General features: G+C 37.7%; 1 protein-coding gene across 1 annotated transcript in view; it reads right to left on the reverse strand.

The window, feature by feature from the left end:
* LOC135702997 (uncharacterized) overlaps positions 1–21,191 on the reverse strand; it is a 69,238-nt gene extending 48,047 nt beyond the window's left edge. The window contains exon 1 of the mRNA XM_065224086.1: positions 20,899–21,191. Within this exon, the coding sequence (XP_065080158.1) occupies positions 20,899–20,925 (27 nt within the window). The 5' untranslated portion in view covers positions 20,926–21,191. The remainder of the gene's footprint in view (positions 1–20,898) is intronic.
* Positions 21,192–26,468: the final 5,277 nt, after the last annotated feature.

The following is a 26,468-nucleotide window of genomic DNA, read 5'->3' on the forward strand; positions in this document are numbered from 1 at the left end:
ATTGCTTTATGAATTTACTTTTGGAATTTCCCGGCACTTTCTTCAGAACATCCCAGCAGTTCAATTTCAGCAATTTCCTAGGAACTTACGCAAAGCTCTCGAAAGGCCGCCCTAGGCTTGATATCATGATTCTTATGAGATATGTATTGGAGGTATTCCGGCTTCATAAGAACTCCACCTTAATCCAACTGATTCAGGCAGTGGTGGCCGTATTCCGTGGCACTACATGATAAATTATTGTTTGAATTGTAAAAAACCGGCTCTGGAAGTTCATATTAGACCTAGAATCAAGAAAAATTTAATCAAAAATTCCTGTACTGCCTTAATCTTAAAAGCAAACTACAATTTTTATGTAGCATTTTCTACTTTTATTCATACCAAAATCCTTAAAACAAAATAATGGTGACATTAGCTCACGATCAAGTGTTCGTAGCGGTCGAAGTTGTTTTCATGTAATGATATTAGGGGCTCGGTGGCCTGGTGGCAACCGTTAATCCTGCACATCAAAGAGGTGCCTCTTCTTCCATTTCTAAACACGACCACATGCTTTAACAAATAAATTCCATTTGAAAAGCTTTGTTACTAGGGGGTCAAACGGACCATTGGGGGTGGCCACTTTTTCATCGGGTAGCTCGAGCTTGAGGCTTTTGTTAAGGATATTGCTAGTCAAGAATAAAGGTTTCCAAAACATTTTCAAGGTTTCCTAAATATTTTTGAAGTCCTACAAACTTCGTTGAACATCCTTTAACTACCCTATAGTTGAATTGAACTTCTCTACGATTGCCATAAGCTTCCAAACTTCACTGAGGTGTTCCCCGAGTCCCCAAACTGCATTGAAGTTCCTTAAGCTTCTATAAAGTTCACTGAATTTCTCGAAGTGTATCTTCATTCCTTTATTTAACGTCGGTCTCTGTTCCGCAATCTAGTGCCAATCACCGACGGACATCGATTGCCATTCATTGACGGCAATCGAATGTGCAGGAAGGCAGCTTCCATACCTGCGTAGGATATCGCACACATTCAAACACACATAGTCCGGGACCTACGGCTTTACTTATTTTCCGAAGGAAGACGTGACCGGAGATTTTTATGCTTCAGAAAAATCCCACCGACCCATTGGGGTGAGAAAGTAGTCACGCTTACCCTACTTATTAACTCAGAACATCCCGGCGGCGCCGACTGGGATTGAACCCAGGCCTGCTGGGGTGAGAGGTAACCACGCTTACCAGTACACCACCGGCGCCGCTAGTTAGAGAAGGTTAGCGACGGGCAATAACACAAAGTTAAATACTCGTAAACTCGTAAACAAAGTTAAATACTCGTAGAAGCTTCTCTCTAAACTTGAGTAGATGTGTATCCGGATACAGGGATATCACGGTATAAAGTGAGGCTTGATCTAGGTGTTTCGGCTAATGTAGCATTTTCAAATGAGCATTTGCTTCAATGTGCAAACACGTAGCTGCTGAATCAAAACTAGAATCGCTACCAGAATTGCAAACATTTTCTCAAAATGACGCACTTTACCCTACACACGTAAAGTTTGAACATGGAAGAACAAATCAATGTTTCGATTTACCTCGTTAGCGTTATTTGCTTCTTCCTCAATATAATCTTAGAACAACATCGATGTTGTGAACTACAGGGTCAGCATATACTGTAAGAATTAATTATTGTACACCTCAATGCATAGAAATCTTTGTTAACACCACCTAAATCTAAACGAACAGCTGTATTTCACCAGCTTGTTGACGATGATGTCATTACCCAGCTCACAAATCACACTAAAATCAAGTCAGAACTTTCCTCAGCCTCGGCTTCTGCATCCTGCCCGTCTATATCCCATAGGACTAAGCACGGTCGTCACTCGAACTTTAGCCTTTTGGCACCGAACCAAAAGATCTATAGCTGCATGTTGTTGGTGCCTATACGTTAGGTTATGCGGTGAGGGCGTCGAGAGGAATTCCATCGGCACCAATATTATTTTTGGCCCACACTATACTGGAAAAACTTTTAGGAAAACACCCATATAGCAAAGGTAGGTACCTCCCGCACAACTCGGCCACTTCGGTGCCGGTGTAAACCTCGCATTCGCCGCGGCGTAATTTATACATGATGGTTTTTTTCCGATTCGATTCCTGGCAAACACTCGAGCTGGAAATGGAATATGGCTATAAACGCGGATGGCGGATCGAACATCGGCTGAGTTTACCTTTCGATGGTCTTTCATGGGTGGACCTTGTTGTTGAGATTTGTTTTTTTCTTCTCCGGCGCACCACAAAACTTTGGGTGCACCCTTCTAACAGGCCGTTCTCTTTCATCATCATCATCGTTTGCGGTGATCCGTTTGATTACGGTTGATGGGGGTACGTGGAATATCTAGAGGGGATGTAGAAAGGTATCTGAACCCTGGGCTTTCGCTTAGACAGGACAGAACGTTCCTTGATTTGCTGTATATGGATTTCTATGGATTCTTACAGACTTTCAGAAGTTTATGGTTGTTTCAGTATTTTCAAGTTCAATGGTGTATTTTTTCCTGCAACGTTGCGGTCCTGAAGATAGTTCTAAAACGCCAACGCACAGCAATTTTCAGTTGCTCAGTACCGATTGAACCAAATCACTTCATCTAAAATATTTCAGAGTACACTCAACGGTCGGTAACTGAAAAACGTTAACTTTTCACCTCTTTTCACATTCGCTAACAAAAATACATTTCATATGGTTGCCAGAGTTGAGCACGACAAAATTTATTATAACTAAACATTAGAGCACATAATTTCTGAGGGGTTTATATTGAGCGTGTATGATAGCTCAATTCACAAAGTTAACATGCTCCAGGGGGTAAGTCACTCTGCCACCTTGTGACTGTGTTGATTGTGTTTCTTGTGTGTTTTTGGGTGTCGGAAAGTGTTTCTGCGTGTTTCTGCATGTCGAGTTGGCTGTCAAAACGTTGAGCGTTAATTAATGATTACTGGCAACCATTACATCCACACGGAAACAAATCCGATTCCATTTTCATGAATAAAAAATCATGAAATGAAAAAACTAGCCATCCCATGAAATCGTAACAATGATTCATGATTTCGGGATGGAAATTCATGATTTCATAATGCAGAGGAATCAAGACCGCTAAAAGCGTTACACGTACTTGGCAAACCGTGCTCATAAACCGAACTACATAGGCATCTCTTATTCGCCTTTTGCCTTCCATTTTTCACAAGTACTGATAGTCTAGTGGTCAAAGTGTGGGTTTAGTGATCTCAAGGTTCTTGGTTCGAATCCAGTTTTGTAGCATTATTTTATTCTTTTTACATTTTTTTGGTTAAAAGTTAAACCCATGAATTTAGCTCATGATTTCAACTCGGATGATTCATGATTTTGGGAATGTTTGCTGCGTTACGCAAAAGTTGCTCATGATATCATGAATATTATTCATGGTGTATTTTCATAACATGAAAATACGCTGTGTTCATGAAATCATGAGTCATTTATCTCATTTCGGAGATCGTATTTTTTCCCGTGCATATTTGTTTACAAACAGAATTCTTTTGTTTGGCTCTCTCCAAAAATTTGCCAATTTAATAATGCACAGTGTTAGCATGGAATCCCAGTACAAAGCAAACGTCAACTTAAACAACTTACAAGAATTCAAATTCTCATCCCTGATCGTCATCCGGATCACATATCTAAAAGAGTGTGCTGTATATGTCGGACTCCGATCTCAAAAAGTACTCCCTCAGCCGTCATATTCTCATGCTTGAGATCCTGGCTCAAACCAGTAAAGCCCTCTCGAATCCATCCCAAACGAATTCTAGTCGCAATCAATCCCTGATAACCCAGCCGAGCATGCCCTTTTCTAAGCAATCTCTGGATCTAAATTTTGCAAGGAATACGAACATTTTTGTACGTCGTAGCTAGTATGAGGGATTTAGAAAGAAATACCTCGCTTTAGCTATCAGTCAATAATTGACTAACAATCACTAACAAATGAACCGACAAATGGATATTAAATATTTACACTACAACAATTTTCGTTTTAAAATCTGCATACAGTAAGCCCTTCCTAACTCCCCCCCATCCCGCTGTCTAACAACTCTTATGAAATTGAGCAAATGTTTTTGAATAATTCACCCTGAACATACCAAATCGATAAAATAAGAAACTCCGAAGTTATTTCAAACTGAAACTATTGGTATGAGTGAGGAGGATGGGGTATATTATTAACCTACCCCCCTCCTCTCCAACTACATATATGAGATAGAATTGTTTTTGAATAATTCATCTGAACATTTCCGATTTGCCGATCTGGTAAGATAAGAAACTCTGATATTATTTCAGTTTGGAATCTGACTTCCATTGGTACACTGGCAGTGTTGGCAGAAAAAGGAATTTTTGGTGTTTAATTCAAACCATAAATATTTGAATATCTATAACTTTTTTTAGATACATTCTAGCACCGTGCTTCCTTTGGAAAAGTTGTTAGGTACTTTCTGGACTATATTTGTACATAATTAGTTCATGCAAAATTGTGGTCTCTAGGGATAAAAATGCAAAAAAGTTGGTTTTCCCATACTAATTTCCATACAAATTTCAATCGCAATGCGGAAAGCCGAGTTACAACAATCGTCCCCAAGTTTTGCACAGTTGTTTGGGACTCCAAATGGAACCAAAAAAGGGTTGTTCTCGATTGGTGCGGTAAAGTTTACGTTTTTCCATAAAACGATGACCCACTCTAATATAGAGGTACCAGACATGTTTTGTAGTGACAGATACTCTATTTTGTAATCTGTGAAAGGGAAATCACAAATCGAGTGTCATCAAAATACATGGCATGTTAAAAGTTGAACTAATGAGAGCAAATTTTCTCTCCTAAATTTTAATTTTTGACTCTCTTGGGACTGTTAGTAAAGCAGGTAAAACTGTATGGGGAAAATCAATTTTATTTAATTGTAGCTTGTTTAATAATAATTTCCAGGAAAAAACTGTACGACAAAGTCCCTGACTTATTTATTTAGGTTGTCGTTTACTTTTTTTGACCTGAATATGCACCGAAAGAGAATTATTCCCACTTCTCTCAATTTCTATATGGGGATTTTTATGATGATGATGATGGTCCCACCTCTTATAATTCAATATGACATTTTAACCAGGTTGGCAAACAAAATCGAACTGGTTTCAGTTACAGATATAGATTCCCTCTAAAGTTTACAGTTGCTTCACAGCGATATAAATGTGGAAAAGCTCAGGCGTCCACCTCTTAGTTCGCCTTTTTGTCCACCTAAAATATTCATAAGTATTACAAGCAATCAAGAGTTAATGAACAATCAACAAAGCATCCTATTACACTAGTAACCCCGCAATCTGATGCTATCATAATTTTCAGCAATGTCAGGAATGCTCACGAACCCCTAACATTTGCCAGAAAACTTACTACTAACTCAAGGTATCTTTCAAATAAGCTTCAAAATTGCATTTTTTTTTTATCAAATGTTAAATTCAGTCCTCTATATCCGTAATACGCGCGCGAGGCTCAAACCTTTGTAGACTACTTTTTTTTAAAATTAATCTACTATAAAATCAAATATTAAAAATCCATCATCACCCTCGTGGCGAACAGAAATAGTTCTTGCAGTGCTACAATAATTATTAAAAAGTCGTTATGACAGCTATCCATATAAAATAATCCGTTAGAGATAACTTCGTCAAGATACATAATTTGTCAATTCATAAAAAAAAATCACTGGATAACTGTTCAAAAGACAGTTTTAACGTGTGAAATGCAGTGTCTTTTAAATTCTGTAAGTGTTGCTAAACGTTTGATATGTCTAGGCATCGAATTGAAAACATTTATTCCTTTATAATATAATGAATTTTGTGAAGCACAAGTCAAGAAATGTGGTGTTCTTATTTCAACCGCGTTTCTAGTATTATATCTATGAAAATCACTTCCTCTTTCAATTCGATCACACAAATATTGAGGCAGCAAACCGTTAACTACTTTAAAATGAATACCATAGTCAAATATACAATTCTTTGCTTCACCGACAACCATTGTAAGGCGTCTAACATCAAAGTTGAGGAAGTGAATCTATTACATCTCAAAATCAAACGCATTATTTTATTCTGCAAGCGCTGTAATCTCGATATTTGTGTTGCATTGGCCAGAAATAAAATAGAAGGGCAAAAGTCAAGATGAGAAGAGATGATTGATTTGTATAGCTGTATTTTACTGGCAATAGTTAAATCGTTTTTCAGTCGACATAGAATTCCATACTTCTTGGCAATTTTCTTGATGACATTGTCAATGTGAGAGTTGAACTTAAGTGTGTCATCAATAATCACGCCAAGATATTTAATCTCCCGAACGCGATCAATAGTCTCATCATCAATTACAACAGAGACGTTCTCATTTACTCGATTCCGCGAAATTACCATAAATTTAGTTTTACTTGTATTCAATTTTAACTGCTTATACTTCAACCATCTACTTAGAGAACGCAAATCTTCATTCAAGTGTAAAACGGCATCATCTAAATCCTTAGCTGCAATGAATAACACAGTATCATCTGCAAAAAGATTAATGTCGCAAAATCGTAAAACACGTCGCAAGTCATTAATATACATAATAAATAACAGGGGCCCTAATACACTTCCCTGGGGCACTCCAAGGTTATTCCCCACGAGACTGGAAACAGAATCATTAAAAACAGTCCGTTGAGTTCTGTCAGACAAATAGCTTTCAAACCATTTATATGCAGTACTCGTAATTCCAAAGCGCTTGATTGATCTTAACAATAAGGGCCTAGAAATTGTTTCAAAAGCGCGTTTAAGATCCAAAAAAACAGCAACAATCGTATCTTTACACTCCAAGTTATTTTTCTACTTCGCTAATACCAAATTCAACGCGGTTTCACAAGAATGACCTTCCCGATATCCCGATTGTTCTGGTATCAACAAACTATTACTATTTAAATACTCCAACAGCTGACCTTTAACAACAAGTTCTAAAATTTTCTCTAATGTGTGCAACATGTTGATGGGACGAAACTCTTCGGCTTTAATCGTTCCAGCAACTTTTTGAATAGGGACCACTAAGGATTCCTTCCAAATTTGTGGCACATGTCCAGTTTGTAATGATTCATTAATAAGGTCCAGCAAGATGTGGCCAATGACATGAAAGCAATCTTGAATAACTCTAGCATTAACATTATCTACTCCAGCCGATTTTCCTAATGAAAAACAAATAACTCTAAGTTCATCTAATGTGATTGGGTGAAAAACTTCAAATCTACAACTACTATTAACTGGCTGTTTTATTTCGTCAGGTTCATCGACCAATTCAATAGATTGATTAATCAATGAAACGCTATCTACGAAATAATCATTAAACTTAGCTGCAATTACTTGTTCTGACTGTTCTAATGTGCCATTAAAAGTTATGGACCGCGGTTTGCAATTACTAGGTTTTAATAAAGATTTCAAAATTTTCCATAACACTTTGCTGTTGTTTTGATGCTGATCAATCTTCCTTTGAACATATTCACAACGAGTTTTCTTTATCGATTGTGAATACTTATTACGCGCGATTGTGTACCTAGTCCAATGATTGTCATTATTAGATCTACAAAACTTTTTGTACAATTTGTCCCTTTTCCGTTTAAGACGCAAAAGATCCAAATTGTACCAGCTGTTCGAGTTTTTCAAAGAAACAAATTTTTGCTCAACTAGTTGATTGGTACACGTTTTCAAAGCGTTATTAAGAACAGCTGTAGATTCATCTAAGTTACCGGCCGCGAATGGAAAATCCAGGCTTCTCTCAACAAGATTCGAAACAGCTTGCTTCGAATATTTCCTCCAGCACTTCAATTTTACAAAATTATCGTTATCGTTAACATGGTCTAAGACATTAATCACTAAAGTCTCATGATCGGTTATTTTCAAATCAGTATCCGTAACTGAACAAATGGAATCAAAATTGGAATAAACGTGGTCAATTAAAGTTCTACTGTGCCTGGAAATACGCGTATACTCATTTACCGTTTGCTTTAAATTAAAAAACTCAGCTAAACGCTTCAAATGATTCGAATTATGGTTATCACGCCAATTAATATTAAAATCACCAGCCAATATATTTAATTTACTAGAATCAAGGAATGTCTCAAACCAGTTCTCTAAAACTTCAACAAAACGCTGGTCACTAGAACTGGGAGAATGATACAAAACACCATAATTACCCATCTTCATGCCACGTACAACTGTAATGCCCAAGAACCAGTTGCCATCAATGACTTCGTTGGTACGAAGGTTGAATTGAACTGATTCTTTGACATAAATAGCAACACCGCCAGTGTGTCTAGAATGTGATAAACAAGCAGCAACAATATATCCTGGAATACTATACTGATCAAAAGCTTCAGTTTCTACAATATGAGTTTCAGATAAGAAAACTAAAAGAGGACGTTTTTCCTCAACAATCTGACGTAATTCTACGTAGTTTGTTGACAACCCCGCAATATTGAAGTATAAAAAATCGAATTGATTCACATTCCTGGAACTTGGCTGCTATTTATTGAAACGCAAGCTGCTTTTCTTCTGATCAAAAAGTCTTTTATAAAGCAAACATTCCGAGCTAAATGCGGCATGGTTGACGTCCAAGTTCATTTTTCGTTCTTTATTCGTTTTCAAACAATTAATACATTTCAATACAGTTGACGTACACTCCGACGTTTTGTGTTGTTGGCTGCACCTAGAGCATCTATCACAATTTTTGCAATCCATGCTCTTGTGCCCAAATTCTCCACATTTGAAGCATCTCAACACATTAATCGCGGGAACTATCGAGCACCGATCAAACCCTACATTTACTTTTTTCGCACATAACAAACATTTATAAGTATCGACATCGACTTCAATTACAACACTAAACTTGTTATAAGTGACAGCAAACAACTTTTCAATTACTGAAAATCTAGTAGGCAGTTGTTTTTGCCGGAAACCAGCAAATCATGAACTGTAAAAACGACTTGTGACTCTAGTTAATTTGTTGGACGACCGCTTACAAATAAAATTATGCAAAAAAAAGCATTGTATTGTAAAATTATAACTGGATTATAACTGTTTGGAGAAGACTACTATTTTGCATAATAAGAAAGCACAGCGGTGCAAAAGGTCAAATCCATGAACTTTTTTCATTAGCATCTTTCACAGAGGTTTTTTCAATAGGGTGTCTTGAGAGAAGTTTTTTATAAATGACAAGACCCATTGAATGAAGATAAGTTTTAGTTCGGAACTTCACCGCAGGTGGCGCTGCAGAATCAATTTTTTTAGTTTAACTAGATAGAGATATGAAGACTTCAGCTAAGTTGTAGGTTGCTTTATAACTAAAAACTTTGTACAAGACGCCATGTCTCTATCTGCTTGCGATTTTGAGTTATGAAACGTTTTTTTATGGAAGGGCCTCACAAATCCGTTTTTTGTAAATATTTCCGAAATTATTTGTTTAGATGACGATAAAAATTATTTGTTTCAGATGACTATAAAAAATTATTTGTTTCAGATGACTATAAAATACACAACTTTACTGAAGACAAAAAGGTTCTATCTGCAAAACAGAAAATGTTATAGGAAATATCAGCTCAAAAATAGCCAAATTTCAAGCATCCACAAACTTCAAATAGGCAAAAAGGGGCAGACGGCTCATCAATATGATGAAAATATAGTGAAAATACTATCATTTCATCTAGCAGTCATTTGTATCCCAACCACCCACCATGTTTTGTTTGTTAGTTTTTGACATGCCAAAGCAACCCATGATTACCAGTTTTTTATTGTCATTCGAGCGTTATGGTACAAAACGTTCGTTGCATTTGCGTTCATCAGAGTAAAAATTCGTTTGCAAATAACATTCTGAAAGTTGTGATAATATGTCCAACTGCACAGAAGGTAAGTCGAATATTTTTTTTACGGATATGAATGGTATTGCGTTTTGTTTTTTGGATATTCTGAATTCATGTAATTTTTGGGTTTTATTGCTGGGGAATGGTTTTTGAGCAACTACCAGTCAAATATACTGAACAACAATAAAATGAGGTTATCGATTCTCTATTTCAGTTAAAATCGGTAAACGAAAGCTGTTTTCCATTTGCAAAAACTTCATAGGAGATGAAAAGGTTGCCTCCGTTTGCAACGAAGTTTTCACTCATTATGGAATTGAACCTGAGCTCATGGTAGCAGCTGCCATAGAAGCTAAACAAATTATACTATCGATGTGTAGATTTAAAAAGCTATGGTAAAAATATAAATCCTGATGAATGTGGGCGTCTTAGTGGAATACCTGTATAATGAGAGAGAGAAGGATTAGTATTTTCCATTTAATTCCACTACTTTATTTGCTTATCCTTGACAGATACGCGTATTTCGTCTACAATGTGCAGACTTCTTCAGTGTCTTGTACTAATACTCGAGTATTAGTACAAGACACTGAAGAAGTCTGCACATTGTAGACGAAATACGCGTATCTGTCAAGGATAAGCAAATAAAGTAGTGGAATTAAATGGAAAATACTAATCCTTCTCTCTCTCATTAAAAATATAAACTTCCTTCGAAAAGTATTAATGACATTCCTTCGTCATCCTCATTTGCTAAACGCGACAGAAAATTACTGGGCAGAGTTGCGACCTATCACAATCACGATCGACAAACAGCTGATGGTAGTAACGCTTTGTACATTCCTATCAATGTGCTCGTCGAAGCTCTCTCCATGACCATCCATCAAGTTGACGAAATAAGTAAAAGGCAACTGGTGAATGTCGTCTTCTGTTGTGATCCGTCACCGATCTGGTCATTCCCGACCGAGACGGCTAATACATAGGTGTAACAGTCGGAAGAAGTGTTAGTTTGTTTACTTAAATGAACCATGCCCATTTTGTTATGGCATGTTTGCTATAAGAAATGCGCCTCGTGTTTATTAGCGAATTTCACATCGAAGATCGATTAATTGAGTAGGAAATCAGTTTGGCACGGCATTTGTGACCAGCATACACCTTCCGGTAGTATGAAACAGGTCAAAAACTGTTCAAATCCGCAGATAAAATTTTTGTTTTGAATTTCTGTATAGCAAAATAGTGAACTTTTCGTGAACATTAACGGCAAAGAACTCACCAACACTGGGAGACTGTGAGTTCCTGTCCACCTGTCATTTTCCATCGTGATTCCCGACAATCACGACACTCATCTGTGCTCGTTTTAAAGCAGTTGCTGCTTTACTTGCTTATTTGAGTGTGTTGGTGAGTGAACCCAACAGCTTCCGTTTGTAACTCACACAGTCGCGCCTGCCGAGACGAACTTGGAATGCGTAGGCATTGTTTTCATTTTCTTCTGTCGTTTCGCTTTTTCTCATGATCTTACTGCAGAAGACGGATTTCACGCCAACTCGTCTTCGGAGTTGGCAGCACCCTCTCAGAACCTTATGAAACTTTGTGGGTGTGGAGACTTAGCAATTTTAAGCAACTTTGAGTACTTATTTTTTTCAAAATTTATCTCGCCTAACATTTGATAAGGGTCAAAGTTTTTTGTCGATTTTTTTTTCAAATCAATATAGCTTAAAAATGACAAGCCCTACAAAATAGTGATGTATGGCGAACTTTTAGCAAATAATCTGAAATTTTATAAAAAAATTTAAATAAATTAAAAAATTGGTTTCTACACTCTAAAAACATATATTTAAAAATTAAAAGTCATTTTCCCAAAAATGTTACCCCTCAGATTTGCTTGATATTTTTTCTCATGAAAGGCAATATAATTACCTAACTTTTCTTCATACATCGCAAAGTGGGCGCTTTTAAGGAAAAAAAGTTGTTCGAACAACAACTTTTTCATGTTAATTTTTTTTTAGCGTGTTTCACTCAAAGTCGAATAGTAATACGCGCACAACCTTATTAAAATCCGTTGAAACTTAATGAGCATAAAGATTTTGACCTTTTGATAATCTGGGCGTGCTTAAAACAAAAATCTAGCCTAACATTTGAAAGGGCCTAATACAGAGGATTTTCCTGCATTTCGAATGGTGTTTTAATAAATGAAAACTCTAGTGTTTTTGTTTAGTGCATAATTTATTTTCCTATAATTCTCCATACATAATTTGAGTTTTTCATTGATTATTAGTCTATCGGAAACAGAGTGAAATTTTTCGGAGTTTCCTTTGAATGTGAAAATCGCTTAGTAGAAATTATGTTTTGAGAAATAGGTACAAAACAATTTTTGTGTACCAGGTATAGTTTTTACATGACTGAACAGCTCCTTGAGTTCATCGGACATCTTTGTGTATTGATCATTTGATATGAAGCAGAAGTTCAATTTTGTTATGCTTGTATCTGTTTGTTTAACTGCCCAGTCATACAGTTCTTGTGGAGTTGTGATTGTGTTTCCATAATCTCGAGCAAGACTTGCTCTCTTTGCCATTCGTTTGAGAGTTCCTCCAATTGCGTCACATGGGCCTTTCCCATGAGACGTTGCGAAGAAGTGCCATTCTGCTTCCAATCCATACTTGGACTTGAAGTTGCACAAACTGGCAAAATTCTTTTTATTTTTGTAATGAGCCGCTGCTCCATCTGACATGAAAGTAATTTTTGTGAAACTAATAGATTGTTTAATGAAATCTAACAATTTTGATATAAATAATTGAACTGCTATTGTATCATGGGTCAATACTTCTGAAATAATAATAAAGCTTAAATTTTCCAACTTGTTTTCTTTTATGTAGTAAATTTCGAAAGGATGTATCGTAGCTTGATTATTGTTCCAATGATACCCCTGTGCTGAGTTTTGAATAATAAATGAATAATTTTCAGAAAAGTCGCAAATTACTAAAATTTCACCGTTTTGAAGAGAATTTTTTTTATTACTTAGGTAAGATGATTGCTCTTTATGAATAAAATCATGGGTTATGAGCTTTTCAACTTTTTCCGTCAAATATTGAACAAACTCATCTGCAGGTTTAATAATAGTTTCCAAATTACAACGGTCGGTAGTCAACCACTGTTGAAATAAAACTTCTTCCATATCATCTGCTTCTAATACTGATGTAAGTTCCCTCACGATACTATCTGTGGAAATGCATTCTTCACATGTACGATAAAAACAATCTATGGTTCTAATAGGACTACTGCAAAGTATTTTGTCTGCAATTTCTTTATATGAATCAAATTTTACACTATTAATAATCAATTTAACATTTTCATGTATAGTACAGACACATACATTATGTGTACCTGTACTATCCAACAGTATGCAATGCTTTGGTCGGAGCTGAGTGAACGAAGTAAATCCGATTTTAACACTTTTGTATTTCTCTTCAAAAATCATAAAAGCCTCTTTAAGAGACATCATCAATAAACGTTTCTGAACATGCTCTTTATATCCATTTCGATATTCAGAAACATAATCATTACTTCCTGGCATAGGCCTACTAATATCATCACTGTCAAAGAAATTTAAAACAATTTGTTTTTCAGTATCATTAAATCCATGACCACTTCTTGCTTTCTTACTACAAAGAATACCTTGTTCTCTGACTAGCCTTTTCATCTGTTTCACTGTATGATGGGGTGCATTAAACTCATTAACTATTTGATTCACTGACCATGATTTAGGGAGCACTGATAACACTTTTAATTTGTCATTTGTACTCGTAGAAGGCAAATTAAATTTCTCCTTTAACTGCATGATCATTTCGTCAAAATCATTTGATTTGTTGACATCGTCTGAATCCATCCCAAATATATTTTTACGCACTGCCTTTGTGATCTCTGCAGATTTTTGAACACGATAATTCATACTTCTCATACTTCTCGATGAAATTGGTGATAACTGTAAGGTTGAAGCTATACAATTGAATTGTTCCACATTATATGGACCTTGGATCTGATCCGCTGATGGGATTGATTCTAGCGATGGATCTGTATCTGTAAAATTAAAGAAAAGAAAAAAAAAATATTACCACACATTAATATATAACGCTGTTAAGGTGATAGTACCATGAACGGGGTGGTTTTGATAATAGGGGTAACTTTGGTAATGCAGCTAAGCCAAAAATTTATGACTTAAGGCACATCGTACGCAATATTTTGGATAGGAAACCGATGTTCCCTTCCAAAATAATGAATACGAAGAGCATTAAGTCATAACTTTTTGGATTAGCTGCATTATCAAAGTTACCTCCATTATCAAAGACATCCCCGTTTACGGTACATCGAAGCCGCATCTGAATTTTCCCCATGTTTGTGGAGCACGAGCTGCATAAACCGCATATCGTACAGTCGTGAAAATTTGATAGATTGTTCACCGAGGTTGGCCTACCAATCGATCAAATTTGTACGATAAGCGGTTCATCCAGCTCGTGCTCTAAAAAAATGTTGAAAATGAAGTTGTATCTTCGATGTACAATCCTTAAACCACACAGTTGAAACAGTTAAAGTTATTATTATTTACCTAGTGTATCATCAAATTCCTGATGTTCTGATTGCTGATGACTTGTTGATGGTTGCGGCTCTTCAAACTTCCGAGCATGGCTTGATTCTTTTCCATCCGATCGCCTCTTTTTCGGGAGAGGTGTCCTATTGTGCACTAAAATTCCACGACACGATTCACAAATACGCATTGTTACATCCAATTGATGATCAAAGCCCCATGAATGTATTTTCTCTATGAGACTTGATGATAAATTACGTAAATTATTGCGGCTGCAATTGGGATTGTTTATGTTGGCACTACATTGCACCCTTTTAATAATCAATTCAGCAGATTTTTCCATTGTTGTATATATAAACACTTTTTCGTTTCAACAACTATGCAGCACTACACTTTCAACAACTATGCACTACAGCAACTATGAGCATTGTTGTGATATCACCAAACTTAAATATTAGATTATGTCGGTAGAAACAGACTGCGGTGCTTTAAGTTTATACCTTATATCTCTCATGTGACTACCTGCGTTGTTATATAACTGCTATATAGCAGGTAACTTAACGATTATTTTAGGCATGCCTTAAATAATCGTTAAGTTACCTGCGCTATTATATGTATTCACTTGAGAGATGAGGTATAAACATATATGCATATTGCTTACTAATGGACACACCTAATACATAAAAATAAATGAATGATTATTTTTCTAATTAAATTAATCACAAATACATGAATTGAAATCTTTTCATGAATAAAACATACTAAGTGATTTTTACTTAGTTTACCTGTTGATTTGGAACAATTTGAGGGTGGTTTTATAGAAGTTGGATAGAGTGTATGCATATATTATAATACAATCCATCACAGGAAAGTGCAAACCATGCTGAGATGGCTGTTCCTCATTAGAACGTTTTGTTCTGAACTCTTATTGGACGATTTGCAGGTAACTTCTCTGTACCCTTTTCAAATGTTAGGCTAGATTTCGCCCAGATTATCGAAAAGTATACCCATAAAGTTTAATCGAATTTTAATAAGGTTGTGCGCGTATTACTATTCGACTTTGAGTGAAACACGCTAAAAAAAAATTAACATGAAAAAGTTGTTGTTCGAACAACTTTTTTTTCCTTAAAAGCGCCCACTTTGCGATGTATGAAGAAAAGTTAGGTAATTATATTGCCTTTCATGAGAAAAAATATCAAGCAAATCTGAGGGGTACCATTTTTGGGAAAATGACTTTTAATTTTTAAATATATTTTTTTAGAGTGTAGAAACCGATTTTTTATTTTATTTAAATTTTTTTATAAAATTTCAGATTATTTGCTAAAAGTTCGCCATACATCACTTTTTTGTAGGGCTTGTCATTTTTAAGCTATATCGATTTGAAAAAAAATCGACAAAAAACTTTGACCCTTATCAAATGTTAGGCGAGATAAATTTTGAAAAAAATAAGTACGCAAAGTTGCTTAAAATTGCTAAGTCTCCACACCCACAAAGTTCCATAAGGTTCTGAGAGGGTGCTGCCAACCACTGGATGAGTTGGCGTGAAATCCGTCAGAAGTCTTCACTGTTTTCGTTGTGCTTTTCATCATCAGCAACGAGTGTAGCGTTTTGCTTGTGAGCAGCGACCATTACTGGTGATTTTTGTTTGCCATGGCTCTAAAGTGAGGTTTAGACTAGGCAAGTCAAATGATCAACTCAGTTGAATTCAATTGGCTTGAAAAGTTGAGCCTGGCTCAACTTTTTTTCAATTCAAGTGAGTTGATCAAGTCAGTTGAATGGCATGGTTTACACGTTTAATTCGCGTTCAAGTCAGTTGAATTCAACTGACTTGATCAATTGACTTGCCCTGTCTAAACCTAGCTTAACTCTCACTGCGTGACAAAACGATCTGTCAGCGATAGTCGGTTGGTGCGAAGACGAGTGTCATGTGAGTGTCATGATATTTTGCATCACTGTTACTGGGATTCGAAGGCAGAAGCGAAGTTTTAAAAACACGGAAGAAATCGGATTTAAGGAACAAATATTCAACGGCTGAGTTAGCATATGCTACTCAAATGAAACTAAGAGAGGAGGGTAAACACCATTCCGCGACTATTGTGCATGATATCAATAAATGAATAGTAATATTGCGTTTAATCAACTAATATAAACATATTTTAAAGCTACTGAATCGATCATATCGGGAAGATATCTAGGACGACAGTGAATGAAAATTTGAACCATCAGCTCCTAGAATCGTCAGATCCATTCATTTCTAGTTTAAGAGATGTTAGCGACAAGCGATAGATGGATTTGGTAGAGAATGCTAAAAATATACTGGATCTACAATCAATTCACCAGCTGGAAGACACTGATTTTGAGTCAAACGAAAATAGAGAGAGAATTGAACAAGGCTGATATTAAAATAATTAATTCAACGGGAAATTCTTTATCAGGGTGATGAAAATAAATAAAATATAATAATAATCAATGGAATAAAATATCTAAATTATATAATTTTGTCTGAGGCCTGTGGGTACAACGGGATACATATGACTACTAGATGAAATGATAGTATTTTCACTATAGTTTCATCATATTGAGGAGCCGTCTGCCCCCTTTTTGCCTATTTGAAGTTTGTTGATGTTTGAAGCTTGGCTATTTTTGAGCTGATATTGCCTATAACATTTTCTGTTTTGTAGATAGAACTTTTTGTCTTGAGTAAAGTTGTGTATTTTATTGATTATTAAAAAGCTGCAGAACATTATAGTCATCTAAAAGAAACCATTTCAGAAATATTTACAAAAAACGGATTTGTGAGGCCCTTTTATAAAAAACGCTTCATAACACAAAATCACAAGCAGATGGCGTCTTCTACAAAGTTTTTAGTTATGAAGCAGCCTACAACTTAGCTGAAGTCTTCATATCTCTAGCTGGCCAAACTAAAAATTTATATTCTGTGGCGAAGTTCCGAACTAAAACTTATCTTCATTCAATGGGTCTTGTCATTTATTAAAACTCTTCTGAAGACACCCTATTGAAAAAAAAAAACCACTGTGAAAGGTGATAATGAAAAATTCTGAAATTCCTGAATTTCCTGAATTTAGGACTATAGGTGAGCACCCCTGGTGTGCAAACAAGTCCAGAGGACAGTTCAAGGTTGTACTAACAATGGGATCTTTTCTTTCAGCTTTGGAATCCAGAGACTGAGGACGTTATTGGATCGCCCATTTCGTCCATCATAAAATGATTACGGAGCTCGCTTAAGCAGGTTTGCTGGCCAAACCCCTATAATACGACCGTTTGGATCGGCCAGTTCGTAGGAAGACGAACCATGCTTCGCCACCACTGTGCAAGGTACAAACTGTGCTCCCAATTTCGCGTTATAAAACTCCTTTGCGTTTGAGAGTCTAGTATTTCGTTTGTAGACTGTGTCTTCTCTCCCTTCGGGCCCCACGTTGGGCGCCAAATATAAGACACTTTTAGGCCCCGGAACCGCTAGGACCTGGAGAAGGACCTGCCAAAGCCCCAAGCTGCCGGTCTAAGCCTACGACAGCCTACGAGCTACGATCTCAAGGCGTACGAGCGTGGGAGAGTTTTCGGACACGCCATCCTATCAAACGCTTCGGTCAACGGTTAAATTATTTATTAATTGATGGCAAACAACCTGACTGGACTTTGGTGGTGACGGGTAGCGATATGGTGATTGTCGGGTGGCAGTAGGATGGCGTCCGGTAGGCGACCTGGTGGTGGCCGGGTGGTGTCCGGATAGTGTACGGGTAGTGACTGGATGGTCGCCGGTAGCAGCCGGATGGCGCTCGTACGACGGCCAGGTATACTGCCGGATGAAGGCGAGTTCGGTCGGAGGGGGCGGCTGAGTGCGGCCGGATGAAGACCGAGTTGCGGCTGGGTTGGCGACCGGAAGGAGGCGAGTTCGGTCGAGGGGACGACTGAGTGCGGCCGGATGAAGACAGAGTTACGGCCAGGTGGCCGGTTACTTAGAGCAGCTGGAAGGCGTCCGGGCGGTGGCCGGGTGGCGGCTGAGTTGCAGCCCGTCGGTGGACGGATTTTGACCGGGGTTCGATCGTACGGTAGGTGTGGTGATCCCGCAATGGTACGGCTTATCACTATGCACGTGGTCACTGATAGCCGGGTGATCGTCACTTTCCCACAGTTCGCGATTTCTCTCAAGCACTAGCAGTCTGCCCGCTGGACGACACACGAGCGCACGTCTTGCGACTTCGGTGGTTGGCCCTAAACTTCCCCAGCCTCCGTTATCTGCTCACTCTCCTCCATCGTGGGCTCCGTCACTCTCTCCAGGGAGAGTTTCCGCCCAGTGGATATCGCCACCACCCACCTGCACTCATCGTTTAGCTGTTCGATGGTCTGACCACTTATGCCACCCACCAACGAATTCAAATTGACCGTTGCCGATTAAATAATCTCCCTAATATAAATATAGCTATATCCCGTGTACTAAACATATGAAAACAATGTTACCCGCCGGTAACAAGTTCATGGATTTGACCTTTTGCACCACTGTGGAACGGTAAGACTGGGGAATATTTTGAAGGAAATGTTATCTTGTAACAGATTGCATTTTATTCTAGATACATTCGGTAGAAAGATAGAGAAGATGCTTCCGTGCGAATGGAGGAGAACTTGGAGATAATTAAATGTTTTGTGTAGAGTTATTTTAATAACAACTGAATAAAAGAGGGTTTAAGTGATTTCTCTAACTACTTGATGCATTGTTGTCCTATTTTTCTTATTAAAACGAGGAAAGGTTCTCGTAACCTTCCGTCAAAAAATATTTGCTGGAAGGATTGATGGTTATACAGCACGGGAAAATCCAGCAAAATGTTGCTGGTTTCCAGCAATAAAAAATGGGTGTGTATGAGCCACGCACGATATTGAACAATATTTTTTTTTCTAAAGCCGGGCTTACACAGTTCAAGTATGTTAAATTTAATGCACTTCCTGGTAGCAGACGTCCAAGTGACTTGAAAGCAATACGAAAAAAGTGAAATATCAATCAACTTTTTAGTCTGAACATTAATAATTCAAGTAAGATGAACAACGAAATGATTCGGTTAAACTAGCCTTAATTATGTTGATGGTGTTACTCATGCTAGTTTTATATTAGGAAAGCAGATGAGCGAGCAGCTTTGTTATTATTACAGTATTTTTCCTGTTAAACCCAATCGCAAGCAGCATCTCACACTAATGCTTTCCTTTATCATCGAAAATGAAGTTTAAGTTAGACAGTTTTTAGTCTGATAGATCTATAAATTTCCCGGATATTTCGGGAATCCCGGGAAATCTCATCTCGTTCTCACTAAAATCGATTCCCCCAAATTCTCACTCACTGGGTGTTCAAATGACAAAACAGTCCTGAAAAAGCCAAAATCATAACAAATACGATGCAGGAATTTCTGATCCCTCACTTCAAAAGTACAACCGATCCGCACTACGTCACTGCATGTATAGGTAAATCATAAGAACTACAGCGAGAGGAACCGGGGACTGTGTATAGCCCGGATGGGATGATGACGTGAAATCGATTTTTCCTCCCTGTCCGTGCGGTATATTTATATACATACCTAGCAAATACTATCCGTGGTGAGGAGCCTACGCGGCGCGCGCGAGAGAAAAACGGAACCGGATGCTATGTATAGAGAAAGTGTTGATCCGCAAGAATCATAAACCGAATCATAGATGTATAAAAAGTTGGCACTCGGAAGAAGGCAAGTGCCAAATATTAGGCCAGGGACTTCATTAACCTCGATCCAGATGATGAAATAAACGAGTAAAAAGGGGGTTGCGGTTTGTGGAACTGAAAAACAGGAATCAGGTTGTATCCGTTTCCCCCCTCGGTCTACTGCAACTCGGTTAGGCACATGAATTAAATAGTAAACGCTCGTTTTCTTGGCCCAGAGCCATCTCGATGACAGGAAAGTTGCCTGCATTCATGAGCCCAGCAGTGGCAGTGTGGCAAATCAACAAATTGAAAAGTTTTTCATCGAACTCCGATGGGATACGGGATAGACCGGGGAACTCAACAGTTTAACCGCAGTAAATTGTTACCCCGAAAAAAAAAGAAACTACCTGTAAGAGCAAATGATTAATGGGAAAAAGATTCTCCAGGTCAAAGTGCCAAGCAGCAGCACCAACATACGAACTGCTGTATCAGCAATATCAGCATCAGCAGAATGGGTTTTGGTAGGGCGGGCAAGCGGATGGGAGGTGCAGTGGTGTGCAGTTGAGGAAAACAATGTAAAAAGGTGAAATATTCACGTCCGGTAAGGAGGTCGATATCTTTCAAGGAGACAGCCTATAGATATTCACATATATATATAATCACAACCTTTGAGTGTCCTTCCTCTGAACACATTCTATTCACTCTGTATCACTTTTTACTTTCCCACTCCCCATATTTAGGCCCAGGTGATTTACCTCGATATTAATTGATTTAGTCCACATTCATAATCCTCTTTCATATATGATGGAGATGAGAAGAAAATTTAATCCACTTTTCTTTCCGGGTCTGCAACCGTTTTCTGCACTATCCTCGCAGTATCATTTGCTCAATCACCGATACAACAAATTCGGAAATCGAGTACTTCCTGTTTTGTGAAGATTTTTCTCACTTTAGCTGGTCCACTTGTAAAGTCCGATAGGAAAAGGAGAAAAAACGGGTTCCACTATGCAGCGCCTGAATGTTTGCTACCTTTACAATACACGACAGAGTACATCATCGGCACGAAAGTTACTGGCTGAACGGGTCCTCCCGAACACGATATGTATACACAGGGTTCTTCGTCGTTGGTGTAGTGAAAGGACACCGACACGGTACGACGCAATACAATCATGGAAGCCTCGCTGAATATCCTTGCTTGCTGTTCAGCGAATGGATGCGGAAAAGGATAATGGGAGTCGTGTTTGAATGGACTGTTGCAAAGGGGAATTTTCTCGTTGGAAGTTTTTACGGAAAACCACGTGCCTCCACGAGGATGAAGAATGTATTTTGACGTAGGACGTCTTTGTGGAATGTACCTACTGGGGTGCATTATGAATTAATTTAAATTTAAATTACACCATTTGATTCAGTTTTAATGTAACATTTGTTTTGTATGTTGTTGTTGTTTTTCTGCTTGCTTGCGATGTTAATTGAGAGAACAGACAGAGGCGAGCCGATAGCGAGGTTATAATAGAGCGTACCTGTATGTTTTATGTCAGTTCGCCTGCAGATGAGACGGTGGACACTAGACTGATGCAAAATTTTGACTTTTCGCTCCACAGTGCTTAAATGGTTTTAAATCGCGTCCTGATTACCCTCCCAAATTTACAACTCATTTGGTTAGAAACAGACTTCGCACAAGCCATTTGAAGTTTACATGTAAATTACTATGGGAAATCTCAACTTTTTGTTCATTGCCTTCTAGTGTTTTTCCATATTGAGCTGCGAAACAGTTCGATAGCCATTCTTATAGAAAATTTTCTCAGCTACAACTTTGCTCAAAATCGTTTCTATGTAAAACGAGACAGGAACAAGTTATTAATTATTTAAGAGATTGGTAAACTTATGACATGATCAAGCAGCTGCTCTATAGGCAACACTGTATTTTGCAGTGTGACATAGTAGCCATGATATTTGTGTCCTATTCAACGCCCCAGAAACACCAATGGTGACTGCTGAGCAGTTGGTTGAGCATGATCATAAGACATCAGCGTATTGAACCACTGATAACTTTCGATCCTTGCATTTAATCAAAAAGTGGTCTTGAGCAAAGTTGTAGTTGAAAAAATTTCTTACAAGTACAGGTGAAAGCTTTTGATACAGAGGGATATGGTGAATTATTAGAGAGACATAAACAAAAATCTTGGTTTTACCATAGTAATTCCCATACAAACTTCAAATGGTTTGTGCCATCTCAGTTTCTCACCAAATGGGTTCAAATTTTGAGTGGTTAGTCAGGATCAGATTTGGAATCGTTTAAGTATTGTGGATCGAAAATTTCAAATTTTGCATCACTTAAGTGGACACATCATTAGACACTTTTGAAGGTCGACATCAATATCTCGTTCTAATATCAAGATTTCCAACAAATGGAAGGTTACCAGCAAAGATGTTCAGATGGACGGCACCGTCGAAAAATTGTCTCTTCTAGAAAAGATTGACAGTTTCTTATGGGATTCTTCGATGGAGTGAAAGGATAGTAAATACCATAGAGATAACTCTAAGACTAGTAGGTCCCGAAGAAACGTGCTCAACTTTTTGGCTCAGCTCTGGTAATATCTTCGGTCCCAAGCTAATCGATTCACCCCTCGAAACATAGGAAAATCCACTAACCCCTCATTTTATCTGTCAAAATTTCATAGCGAATCAAAACAAACATTGTGTAGTACTATAATTTTGACTAGAATGGGATACGTTAATCGATTTGCTTGGGACCAATAGACTAGTCAAGTAGTGAGCCAATTTAAAATCGTTAGTTTCGTATTGATTGTTGATAGTACGAAGTCCGCCATGTTTCACGCACAGTCTGACGTTTGCTTATTGATTTTACCATAGGAGTAAAGAGCTACAAAGTTGCCGTCAACGCCAATTAAATAATGTTTGACAGTTCAGTTGAGGATATGAGAATTTCGTCACCAGGCGATGCAAGAGTACCATTTGGCTTCTTATTGTTTGCTTTAAATTAACATCTCGACTAGATAGAAGATTGCGGCCTTCGGCAATTTTGTTCAGATGGATAATTCGTCAATTCCATGCAATACAGTCACAATTCTAAATTTTACTTTTTTTTTCGATACAAAATCCAAATAATATTACTTGATTACACCTTACTTTCAAAAGTCGGATATTTATCTAGTGGTGGATTGCAAAAACTTGCAATCCAGGCATAAAACCTACGTAAACAATCAAAAGCGTAGTGAAATATTCGAAGATTTTTACAGTTTGACAGTGTTGCTTGAAACCGACGTAATATTTATTGGATGATTCAGTGTGCCATTTGAGTTCAAACTACATGCTGAGCTCGACATCTCGATTAGATAGAGGGTTGTTGTCTTGAGAAAAGTTGTTCAAGTGATTAAGAATTATTGGATGATGGACTTCTCAGTTCAGAATTCGCTCACTAGTCAGCGCTTGTGTACCATTTGGCTTCTAGTTGCTAGCTCAACTCGATATCTCGGCTAAAAACTGCAAGGGACAGCCCTATGGGCTTGTACGCAATGGTGACGTAGAACTACGTGGTCTTATATAATAAATCTTATTTTTTAACTGCAGCAAGAGTGTTGTGTTTTGTGTAGGAATAGGAATTTGAGCGGTGATCTCTCTGTTTATACTCTTTAGTATGACGCGCTTGACCTATATGGCCCACAGCGACTCACGAAGAGCTACTAATTCCGATAAATAGCGGTGCGGCTTCTTCCTCCTTCTATGAATGCTCATGTGGGCTCCAGCTCGCTGCTTGCAGGCAGTCTTTCGTTGTGTACTGGAGAACGACCGGACACCACAACACTAGTGGTTGGAACTGAATCCGATCAACGGTTGAGGCCAGCCTTGATAGCTAGCTGCTTGGGGGGAGCCTTTCGTTGTGTACTGGAGAACACCACCACTCACCGCACGGTGATTGAATAAACACCGTTTGGTGAGACCGGATGGAATTGAACTTTGAAATCTATGTTAGGGAAATTGCTTTTTGCAGGCAATCGGTGATAATTTTAATTATCATAGCAACAGTTGTACATTCGTACATTTTCAATAGTGGTTTATTAAAAAATGATAAAGTCTTAACTTAAAGCAGATTCGTAGGAATATTTCTGATCGATTGATGATAAAATTATTGAATCGGTCCAGGGGCAGCAGAGTTATTAACGTTGAAAATCTTTCATAATTTTGTTACATGTTCCATTTTTGGTTTTCACAAAGTGTACCCCCATATCGAAATGACAGACGTAGTCCTACGTTAAAAGAAAGTTGTTTAGATGCATAAAGCCTATTGGATGGTGAACAGTAGAGATGATCGGATATTTAATGTGAAATACCCGAACCCGATTCGTAAAATTTTCAAAAACTCGAATCTGTGACGGGTTGAGTTTTTGGTAAACAAACCCGTTCCTGGTCTCTACAGTTATTTGAACACATATACTCAACGGCATAGTTTCTGTTATTGTGAAGGCACATGAATAATATATGTTATTTATTGAAGAAATTCGAAAAAAAGTTTATTTTGATGCTTGATAAGATGCAATAAATAACCGTTCCCGACCCGTACCCGACTATTCCACGATTATTGTTACCCGTACCCGACCCGAAGGCAAAAATTAATTAATTTGCATACCCGTACTCGACCCAAACCTGACGGGTACGGGTCGGGTTTCGGGTATCAATACCCGTTCCCGACCATTTCTAGAGTACAGTTCAGCTTCGAACTCCGCCACTAGGTGGCGCTAGTGTGCAATTTGACATATAAATCCTTGCTTAAACTTTACAGCACGACTAGATAGCAGGTGGCTTTTCGATGATGATTGGCCTCTCAGTTGAGAATCCGCTCACCATGTAGCGCTAGTGTCATATGATTATAAAGACTTGCTTGAGTCGACATATCGACTAGATAGGCGTTTGGTGTCTTTAGAATAGTTGTTCAGATGGATAAACCTGCGGAGACGAATCAGCCTCTGGCAGAAAATCTCACACAAAAAAATAGAATGAGAAGATTAAGAACGATAATGATATATCCACATGTTCTGGAAGCACTGCTTCAGAACACAGGCGGTAAAATGAATAATACCGATTCGATAAGATGGAAAAGGAAAGTAGACAAGAGCGAGAGAGGAACATAAGAAAAAGGGAAGTAGGAAGTGTAATGAAAACAGGGAAATAAATGACTGGTCATAACTGTTTGAACTGCGAACTGAAAAAGGTGTTAATTATTACAAAGGAAGAAAGTCTATCTACAACTCTACTAAGTCCGGGCCATTTCAGATAAGACCTATTGTATGGACAGATCAGACCATTTGACTTCTGATTGCTTGCTTTAACTTGACAGCTCTGCTACATAGAAGGTTACTGTCTTTGCAAAAATAGTTCGGATGGATAACACAAATTCAGAATTTTAATTAGTTCTTCTTCTTATTATTAGTCTTCTTCTTTTTCAGAGTTGATACGTCCCAACTGTTCCTGTTCATAGTTCTGTCTGTCTTCAAATCAAATTGTATTTGCAGTTTTAAGCCTGTTGTTACTTGTGAAATGGTGACTATACAAACAATAATAAAACATTGTTTTATTATTGTTTGTATTGGACCTTGTATTGACCTTATTGGATAGCAGAAGATAAAATGTTTATTGTGTTGTACCTTTTGACTATAGTTTTTAGATATATTGTATGTTTCAGAACAATTAAAAATAACTTGACTTAATGTTGATCTGATTTAATCGATCAAAAATTACACTTAACTGAGACCAAGTGTTGAATTCTATATAGTGACGTTGTTGAAATCTGTGGATCCCATATTGTTTCTGCATACAATTTCAGTGAGCATTCAGTGACAACGTTCGAAATTTTTGCATTCCAGCAAAAGTTACTGTTGTTTTTTTCGAGCAGAGAGGTGATAAGCCAACTAAATGTTTTAGCTGAAGATTAGCTTATACAGCCAAACATTTGTACCTGTATAAGCTAATCTGCAGCTAAAATTGTTTGTTGGGAACTTCATTCATTGATGTTATAGTCTTTCAACGTCCATTAATCAATATATCGTGCATAGTAGATTTAATCCTAGTATACAGATCCATAAACATAAAATCAACGAATGATTCAACGAAGCACAATTCAACGATCGTCAATCAATGAATCAATGAAAATGCTGAGGTTTTGACAGAACTGTGCTGTGGCTACCACAGTATTTTACATTTGAACGTCCATATACAGTAGGGCCAAAAGCATGCTGCGTTTGGTTCAAAACTTGACCATCTAAATTGATCATTTCAGTGCCAACATTTCAAAGGGGCGTAATTGCTT

This window comes from Ochlerotatus camptorhynchus, unplaced genomic scaffold, assembly GCF_037179485.1.
Source record: "Ochlerotatus camptorhynchus isolate MF236.1 unplaced genomic scaffold, CSIRO-AGI_Acam_v1.1 ptg000204l, whole genome shotgun sequence".
In the NCBI taxonomy this organism is placed as follows: Eukaryota; Metazoa; Arthropoda; class Insecta; order Diptera; family Culicidae; genus Ochlerotatus; species Ochlerotatus camptorhynchus.